The 10,122-nt window shown below is 34.9% G+C and overlaps 1 protein-coding gene and 1 long non-coding RNA gene across 2 annotated transcripts; both read left to right on the plus strand.

Annotated features, from left to right (window-relative positions):
- Window positions 1-3,528: 3,528 nt before the first annotated feature.
- LOC131855660 (uncharacterized) lies at window positions 3,529-5,887 on the plus strand. The gene is made up of 4 exons (XM_059206958.1): window positions 3,529-3,646; window positions 3,786-4,103; window positions 4,678-4,790; window positions 5,561-5,887. Exons 1-4 carry the CDS (start codon window positions 3,591-3,593, stop codon window positions 5,782-5,784), a joined length of 711 nt encoding a protein of 236 aa, XP_059062941.1. The 5' UTR covers window positions 3,529-3,590; the 3' UTR covers window positions 5,785-5,887.
- A 540-nt stretch (window positions 5,888-6,427) lies between these two features.
- On the plus strand, window positions 6,428-9,544 carry LOC131855655 (uncharacterized). The gene is made up of 4 exons (XR_009358116.1): window positions 6,428-6,513; window positions 7,771-7,788; window positions 8,554-8,625; window positions 9,485-9,544. It is a non-coding gene; the product is annotated as an uncharacterized LOC131855655 (long non-coding RNA).
- The last annotated feature ends 578 nt before the right edge of the window (window positions 9,545-10,122 follow it).

Here is a 10,122-nt window from a genome sequence, read left to right on the forward strand (position 1 = left end):
GTTCATACTTATTATTTAATTTTCTTCGGCCACCGATACATTCGGGATCACGACCTACATATTAACGTGTTTCAATAACACAGGCAGCTACAATTATTATGTTCTCGTACAGGCCCATACCTTGATACCGTTAAATAGTGTATCCATGTATATGTACATACATACGAGACATACAGTATACATGTATACAGTATAGTCGTATATACAGATGCGTAGCAAGGCATCATAGAACACATACCAACCTGGTGCCCCACTTCTTGGCACCAGACCTTTACTCAGAATAACGGTGGGAAGATTCACATCACCACGACGATCGCCAATATGGAGTAACAAAAGTAAGTCACAAAAGTATAAAACAAACAGAGAAACTCTCATTTATTATACTTATAAAAAAATATTCTCAACTAGCAATTTGTCAGGGCTATGACTACGCGAACTAATTTATGTACTTAATTGCTTTTTGCTAGTATCTGTGTATAATGTTTCTATACCTACTCTAATATCCTAATACCTAATACCTCAGTTATATAGTCTATTTTTTTTATGGATGATAATGGAACGGTACACCCGCCTGCGCTAACGGTTGACGCTGGCGGGGCACCAGTGGTGGATGATAAGATGACCATGAGGTCAGGTCAGTTAGCCCATCGTGACAAATTTACAAAGAATTTATCACGATGTTTTCCAGGGGGAACCGCGTGGAGGTCAATCTAACGTGGTAAATTGTCAGCATTAAGATCATCGTGTCCACATTACTAACAATCCCTATATTACTTAGTAATAAAACTATCGAGACTGAAAGAACAGACGTTCTTTTGTTGTTGTTTCATTTCACGACTAAACGGCTGAACAGATCATTATAAATTTTGACGTATGCACAGATAATAATAGACAGATATTAGGTAGCAATAAACCTATCTATCAGTGTAACATAAGCTACATTTTAATTAAAAAATAATCAGAAAGTGATCTAGGTAATGAAAGTATGAATGAGGCAGAATCAATCGGTTCTTTAGTAATGCACATAAAAACGTTATTAAAATAAAAAATGCACAACTGTAATAAGTAATTGTAAGCAGATGTCATGGGTACCTCATGCCGCACTGTACATTACAAACTTAGGTCATTTTAAAGTAACGCAACAACAAGAAATTTATGCTAACAACAGATAAATTCCTAACGCATTCACACTGTATTTATATTAAGCGTGCAAAATATAGGTATGTAACGTACTAAATACTATTTGCACACAGCAGCAACAGTATCACAGTATAACAGTATACGAGTACCTACCTATTTAACCTCAGGCTACAAGGTAATATTTCACGATATTTTTACAACGTGAAATAATAAAACAGCCTGTGAATGGGAACCGTAGGTCAAGTGGGTTTAACGAGCAATATTGCATTTTATAAGCGGCCGGGCTGAGTGGCGGCGGGTGGTGAGTGCTGAGTGCTGAGTGCATGCTGTGCCCCCTTGCAACGTGTGCTCGCTGCTAGTACATGCCTACTGTACGACAGCAGACACCGCCACTGTCCCGTACACAAACAATGATTAAGAACAAGCATACTAATTAATCTTCTCTTATTGTAAGTTGAAATCTTTACACACGGCAACTGACACAGTGGTCAGGCGGTCTAGCATACCGCTTTACGTCCGATGGTCGCGGGTTCGATTCCTCGCACGGCACAAACATTTGTATTCATGAGTATGATTGTTTGTATCGGTCTGGGTATTTTCTATGTATAATATGTATGTATTTACGAAAAAAAATATCTGTGTATTTGTATCAGTTGTCTAATACCCATAACACAAGCTTTATCTAGCTTAGCTTGGGTCTAGATGGCGCTGTGTGAATTGTCCTGAGATTATTATTATTATTATTATTATTACACAGTACAATAAATATAATACATATGAAGTCGCTTCCGCTGTGTGTTCGCTTAGATCTTTTAAACTACGCAACGGATTTCACTATTAGCGATAGATAGTGATTCAAGAGGAAGGTTTATAAGTATAAAATAATGTAGATACACCCGTGAGAGGTGGGGCGCGTAGCTAGTTTACAAAAAAAAAAGAAAAAATAGTAGATATCATTTATATCTTGTTACTATATCTTATTATTATATAATTACTGGCTTGTAAATATAGATAATACTAGTTGTGCCCGCGGTTTTACTCGCTTTATATTTCAATATATAAATTTCAGTAAAAAGCCTATATGTTATTCTGATGCATAAGCTACATATATTACTGTAAAGTTTCATTAAAATCCATTCAGTAGTTTTTGTGTAAAACAGTAACAAAGATACATACTCACAAACTTTCGCGTTTATAATATTATTAAGATACTAGCTGTCCCGGCAAACGTTGTTTTGTCATAGAAATTAATAACACTATAAAAAAATAGGGGTTGGTGATAGAAGGGTGAAAATTTAGGGTTGTATGTATTTTTAATGACACATAATAAAAACAAATAATAAATGTTGCCCAAAAAATAAAAAAATAATATCAGAGATGGACAACCCTTATCACTTAGGGGTATGAAAAATAGATAGTAGCCGAATCTGAATATGCATACAAAATTTCATAAAAATCGTTCAAGCCGTTTCAGAGGAGTCTGGTAAGTAACATTGTGACACGAGAATTTTATATATAAAAAGATAAAGTTCGAGTATAACAAGCCGTTCTCACTCGGTATTAGGTAGGTAATTGTATCATGATAGATTTTATACTAAATAAAATTAATCATGACTGAAGTTTATTGTCATTATTCAACAAAGGCTCTCACACTAAAGTGGTATTCGTCAGGCAAGAGATGGCTTACGCTTCATAAGTTTTTAACGGGTTTAATGTACCCTGTCACCCCCATTTTTATTCGGCGTAGGTGTATGTATACGCCAACAGCAATAGTTAATAAAAGAAGCACATCTAAATACATTCACTGTTCTCTTAAGCAGGTAACCGTTTACCAAGACATTAAAATCATTTACGCAGTAATTCCATGTTTTTTTCTATAATAACTATAAGTCTTTTATAAAACCTTTTAATTTTTTAATGATGTTCTTGAAATTTTACCTACTCCAGAAACATATAAATCAAATAGTCACATAAGATGATGTTTAGAAAATGGGTAGATTAGGTACTATCTGATAGCCAACACAACTACATACATACATTCCAGGTGGGAAGGGGATTATTAATTCATTGTAATCAGGTGAATTGTGACAAAATGTAGGTTTGAACGATGTGATAACTGACTTGACCTTTTGCTGATTTTATCATCCTGCACTGGTGCCCCGCCATCGAAAATCGTTAGGGTCCCCTACTACCCTAACGATTTTCGTACACACACCATGCCATTATCATACATAAATAAATATTTGGTTTAAAGCTTTTGGAACCTTACTTCTATTTTAAGTCGTTTATCACTTTAAAAAACCTACCAAATGTAATAATGTGATTGACGTAAATGTCATTAATTTGTTTCATTTAAATTGTCAGTTGTCACTTGTAAATATTGTCAAAACAATAACAAGTTCAGTTTTCGCAGTCCTACTTAAATTTTTCTATTTAATAAAATTGTTACAATGAATAGAAATCGAACTTTACTTAATATCAAATATAATCAGCAACCGTCACATCCGTATGTAATCTTATTTAAAACCTACATTTTGTCACATAACCTATGCCTTTGTTTATTGTATTAAAATATACTGTATCAAGAACTTACATTAAATCCGTGTATAACATGTAATTTCTATTTATCCAATCCTCCTTTTTAGGGCATTCCAAAAAAAAGAACCGAAGACATCTACCTCAATTAAATTCTGGGCGGACGTAGATATACCATTAGATGCTCAGTTTATTCAGAGTTCCGAATTACCAGCTAGCCCGCCCGGCGAGCTCTCGCCATACCCAAACTCAGTAAAAGTTGGCGGGTACGTGCCTCCACACGTGAGGCCCAAAAAAAAGAAAAAACACAAATTTACAAAAAGACCTGCTATTGACAGTAAACCTAATGTACCCACAGCTAACAATACAGGAAGTAGCAATGAGACATCCACAAGCTGTGGTGGGAACACACCGGCTACGGTCCACATGTGAGTGATCTCTTCATGTCCTGTTGGGTTGGGCTCAGTTGGTAGTAGTAGTACCTGAATGTAGTAACACTGTGTGTGTTCAATTATCTGATCGTCCTTCAGGTTAACTAGTAAATGTGACCATGCCAAAAATAAACCATGTATAGAAATTTATAATTCAATAAAAGTACTATGTGCGGTTATGACACAATTATAAGTTCCTTTGAGAATTTTCTTTTAGATGTCACTAAAAATTAGGCAATAGAACGATAGATATCAATACTTGTATATTTAAGTAAAAATCAAAATAATATATGAGTAATTTGTGTAAGAAATCATAGACACAAAAGTGAATTATGTATTATTACAATTTTTGTCTCCCTCATAGTATACAATTTTGAATGTTAGTATAATCAGCATTTCAGCAGCACACATATAATTACTAACCAATATGATTGTATAGTAGACAGGTCTTACACTGACTCAAAACTAGTCCAGCGCAGATCTCGCAATCAGCCGTAAAAGTGAAAAGTGGATTGTGGTTATGTATAGTGTATATCCAACAAAAGAATGACTTTTATCTGATTCTATATAGTGGTGAGAGTGCAGCGGAGGGAGAACGACCCAGTACACCTGAGGACATTCACAAACAATATGAAATGAAAACTGACCACACCCAGCCACAACCACACATTGATAATCAAAAAGGTAAATTAACATATTCCTGATGACCATGGTGATGCCACACTCCGACTGCCTGGTCATCCTATGACTATGGCTTAGATCTTCCTACTGTTTGTCTGTTTGTATTGTTTTTATGTGTTCTGTATGATTGGTTTGTGTACTGTGAAAAAAAATGTTTTAACACTTTGACTTCTATTCTGTGGTGTATAGGTCTGTAATTCTACAATGTGAAAAATTTGAACAAACTATTAATGTTAAAGTGATTTATTGTATTGTTTAAATTTTTCCTTGTTTTGTATAAATAAAAGAAAACATACTCTTTAGAGTATTCAACATCAAGTTTAATCTTGTTACCAATATTACCAGCTGATCTGCAAACATTGTTTTGCTATTATAAATTCCATCTAAATATCAGCATTCAAAATAGGGGTTGATGGCAGAAGGGTGAAAATGTAGTGTCCTAGATATATTTGATGCAGACTCATAAAAAAATAAAATAAAATTTTGAATATATATTATGGAATTTGAATAAATATTAAGTATATAATTTGAATAAATATCATATAATATGAATAAATATTGTATAATTTGAATAAATAAATGGATTAAGGGTATGAAAATAGTTTACATCCTATTCTTGGATCTATGGAATATACACACTAAATTTTATAAGAATTGGTCGAGCCATTTCAGAGTGTGATAACACACAAGAATTTAATATTTTTACATTTTAACTAAATATAATTAAATTAATTTGTCTAAATATTGAGCCGTTGGAACTGTTTCTGTTCCAGTCAATACCATTCAACCGCACAAGGAATCCAGCTCAGCGGCCAGTGGAAAGGATCCCGTTGTTCTATACACCATCCCACAGTCATCTGCAACATTTTCAGGTGATTTGTTATGTGTTATTGATGGATTACATGTGTTACTTGTTTATGAAAATGTTTTATATCACTATTACACTATATACTTATACACTGCTAAAAAATACAATATTCAGCAGTATGTTCGGTAAGCAACGTGGCGTATCATTTTATGAAAATAATTACGAAACATATTATCAAATATATGAAAAATAGGTTTCATTTCTAATTTTCTTGTGATGAGACAGCTTTCCGAAGGAGCGGTAGATTAAAAAAATGTAAGGACTATTCAAAAGTGCTTCAATGTAAGTTTATTTGAATAAATGATTTTCTATTCTATTCTTTATTCTTTATTATTAAAATAGCGCCGCGTCCCGGCTTCGTACGAATGCATTACAAATAAATTTCATTTCTTTAAATTTCACTGTTTGTTCTATACTATAACACGCAATGTATTATACATATAACTTTCCTCTTAAATCACTCTATCTATTGATGAAAACTATATTCAAATTCAAATTTCAAAATATCTTTATTCAGGTCTATTACAGACTCTTATGATATGTCAAATCTACCGTCAGTTCGGAATGATATCGAGATGAGAAGAACTGACAAGAAACTCAACTCGTATTATTTTCAATCCGTTGCGTAATTTAAAAGATAGAAGTGATCAGACAGCGTTGGGTACTTTATTTCATATAGATATTTCATTATATAAGGATTATTCGTTATGATATAATATTGTTTCTCTTATAGATATGTCGCATTGCATATTATTATAATATATGATTGTATATTTGCAGTGATGCAGCCGAGCGCAGTCTACGCTCCGCCGCAGTCCTCGCAGCCCACGCAGCCCCGACGATGGAAACCGTGGCCGGGTGCGTACTAACTACTGACAATACACACACCGCTAACAATCATTACTTACTACTCACGACAACGAGGCATCTTCATGAATCATCATCAACATATAAGTATAGGAAGGAGAAGACACCATATTGGTTGATTATATTATTATTGTTTTTGTATGATTTTTTTAATTGTCTTCTATAAAAGCACGTCGAATGTAACAAAATAAGGCGATGTTGATAATGATGATTGATAAGTGCTCACTCCTGTGAGCATACCTTGATTCTGTCTTCTCCGGTCTTGAACTCGGACGAACAGAGCTCCACTTAATATTATGATATCTTTACATAGTAAAAAACAGACGACAGACAGTCGCTGTCTGTACATTTAGATCTTTTAAACTACGCAACAGATATTTTAATGCTGTTTTAAAAATTCTGTTATACATGGTTATAAGTGTACAAAAGGTTAATAAATATTGAGTGCACATTGCACTCGTGCGATGCAATAGTGGACTGCCACTTATATAGAAAATCCAAAAAGAGCATGTATGTACATAAAAAAATAAAATACAGTTGTACTTATGTTACGAAAGTCGGCAATTGATATTTAGAATGTTCGTCCATATTCCTGCCAGCTAGTCACAGAAATTTAATGTTTTGACCGATATGTTTGCGTTCTTCACTGACTTGACTGTGTGACTTTTTACAAATTGAATATTTATTTATTTATTTATTAGAAAACCAACAGCTTACAATCTAATACATTAATCAACAGTACATATCTAGAGAACGCCAAAAACAGATTTTCAGTGACTTAGCAAAAGAAAATAAAACAGAACGTGGCAAACAGGATATTTGAACCTAGTGGTTGTTTCACACCAATTCATCTGCTTTATAGGTCATAACACAATATATTTGCATGCCTTTCTTTGACATCCGTTCAGGTATTTAATCGTGTAAACGTAACATGCAGAACTTTACCATTTTAATATTAGTGCATATGATTTTATTTCGAATTCAAACAGGCACTGCTGGTATTTTAGCTAGTATATTTGTGGGGGTAAGCCCACAGTTTCGTGATAATGATATTAGTTGATATATTGATTGATGATGAGGGGGTTTTGCTAAATAAAACAGCCTCGCTTGAGTGTTACTTTTAAGCTAAAAGAAATGTAATGAGGTGAAATTGCATGTGTCGACAATTGTGTACTGCACAGTAAGCAGACATGCGCGGTTGCCCGTACAATGTTATTGATAATAATCATGTCTTTTTTTCTGTTTTAGAGATGGCAATCCCTAAAGGTGAGTAACTAATTTTATTAAATAGATGCATCGACTAAAACTACTAAACCACAGTCTCTCCTATTTTAGTCGACAAGCAACTTGCTTTGTAGCTATTTTCGGGTCGAAGAATGAGACGAGTTAGTGAAATTACAGGATATTGAGGTATTACAATAGGTGACGTAGTCGTCACTTACTTGGAAGTGGACAGTCGGTCTATTTACCACACCAGCTACATGCAAGACAACGAATACAGAAAACATCACACAGCGCCATGTAGTCTCAAGCTAAGCAGAGCTTGTGTTATGGATACTAGACAACTGATTTAAATACATAAATACATTTTTTTTTAAATAAATACATATTATACATAGATGATACCAGACTGATACAAACAATCATACTCATGAATACAAATGTTTGTACCGTGCGAGGATTCGAACCCGCGACCATCGGATAGTGAAGCTGTATGTTATACCACTAGACCATCATCATCACACATAAGCGACCTTGTTTAGCACACCATTTTACTTCCGATGGTCGCAAGTTCAATTCCTCGCATGGCACACATTTGTATTCATGAGAATGATTGTTTGTATGGGTCTGGGTCTTATTCTATCTATGTATAATATGTATGTATTTACGGGGAAAAAAACTATGTATTTGTATCAGTTGTCTAGTACCCATAACACAAGCTTTAGCTAGCTTAACTTCGGACTAGATGGCACTGTGTGAATTGTCGTGCAACATTATGAATGATGTTTTTTTCAAATGGTTTGCTTGCAGGCATCCCGAGGAGCTTCCTGGTGGCTCAGAAACACGAGTCGTTGACCCGCCCGCCCCTGCCGCAGTCGCACGGTGAGACTATTATGTCTGATTTTAGCTAAAAAGTGCTAACAAAGATTTCGATAATTTCAACCAACTGAGTTCTCGCTCGGCTGTGAGCGACGGCTAGATAATCCTAAATATATGCAAATAGAAATTTATTTTATTTTAGTAGACTTAATATTAACTCTTTTTTTATCGACCACTTATTTGGAAAACAGACTCATCATAAGAAGAACGAACAAGTAACTTGCGCATTGTTCGCTTACATAAATTAATTACATTTTTAAGATTTTGTTTTAATACAAAGTCCAAGATTCGAAGATAAAACTATAATATAATATAGGTATTAATTAATAGCAATTTGATACGCTGGCGAGGCACCAGTGGATGTATGTGACCGTGGTGTTGTGTTGTAATATATTATATTTGGGGTCGGCGTAATATGTTTTGCTCTGTTCGCAGTCATCTCGTTACTTACTCCCTTTCTTACCATATCATCTTTCACACAGTCTATTCATCTCTTTTTCGGCCTTCCTCTGCCCTTATCCACATTTTCTTAAGATATGATCTTCATTCCTACGCATTACATGCCCATACCATGATAGCGTACATGGCAATAGTTGTTCATGCACGGGATTTTCATTTTATATTAGACAGAGAGAGACACCTAACATTGTAAATAAAATGGCTTTAAAAAAAAAATTCTATAGGCAACAAACTCGTTGCCAATTCTTTTTAATTGGATCTATGAGCTGGACTGTAGGGAAAAAATTATAATATAAAAAATTTGACGTTCATAAGCGGCTAAAATGTCCTACATGAATAAATTATTTTTTAATTTGACGCTGTGTTAATTGTCTAGGTTTATTAATTTCTTGTTTATTTCTAGAACAATACACACAAGTCCCGCAACCGTACCAGCATTCGTTCGCTTGGGGATCCCAGCCCGGAGCGGCGGCGGAGCTGTGGCAGCCGCTCCCGCCTGCCGCCGGTGGTGGTGATGGTGGTGGCGGTGGAGGTGGCGGTGATGGTGGCGGTGATGGTGTGATGATGTCTCCGCAGCCCGTGGCCGCTCCGCTCGGTGACGTGTCGCGTCCGTACTCGCCCTCAGACCTCTATGACAACCACGACGACGACCACCACGCAGGTCACTTATGTACTCATGTTACTGAAATAGACAGGCAGGAAATTAAAAAGCTTAAGTAAATATGAAAATTTCATACTTGAAGGACTATCAAAAGTATATTATCGCAAAGAAACAGGCAAAAGAATATAGAAAATAAAATTATCAATCTTCAAGTATGAGTACTTCTGGAGTTAATATAATGTTTATTTCTTATAATATAAACTGTCTTATAATAATTCGTAATTTAATTGAAGTCGTTTTTATTCACCCGCACCAGGAGGTTGGTTGTTAGTCTAGTTACTCGGAGTTGATGTACCGGATAAAAGGGCTCGCTCCGAGATCCAACCTTCACAGCATTATTTGTACTTATATTTTAATTGAAATAAAAACTAATACTAAAA

This window comes from Achroia grisella, unplaced genomic scaffold (assembly GCF_030625045.1).
Source record: "Achroia grisella isolate CSIRO2021 unplaced genomic scaffold, CSIRO_AGI_Agris_v1 utg146, whole genome shotgun sequence".
Taxonomy (NCBI): Eukaryota; Metazoa; Arthropoda; class Insecta; order Lepidoptera; family Pyralidae; genus Achroia; species Achroia grisella.

Excerpts from the sequence above, each read along its gene's own strand:
- LOC131855660 (XM_059206958.1), top strand. The coding sequence starts at position 3,591 with ATGAATAGAAATCGAACTTTACTTAATATCAAATATAATCAGCAACCG. Across the intron at positions 3,647-3,785 it reads AATCAGCAACCGTCACATCC|GGCATTCCAAAAAAAAGAAC; the intron begins GTATGTAATCTT and ends CCTCCTTTTTAG. Across the intron at positions 4,791-5,560 it reads ACACATTGATAATCAAAAAG|TCAATACCATTCAACCGCAC; the intron begins GTAAATTAACAT and ends TTTCTGTTCCAG.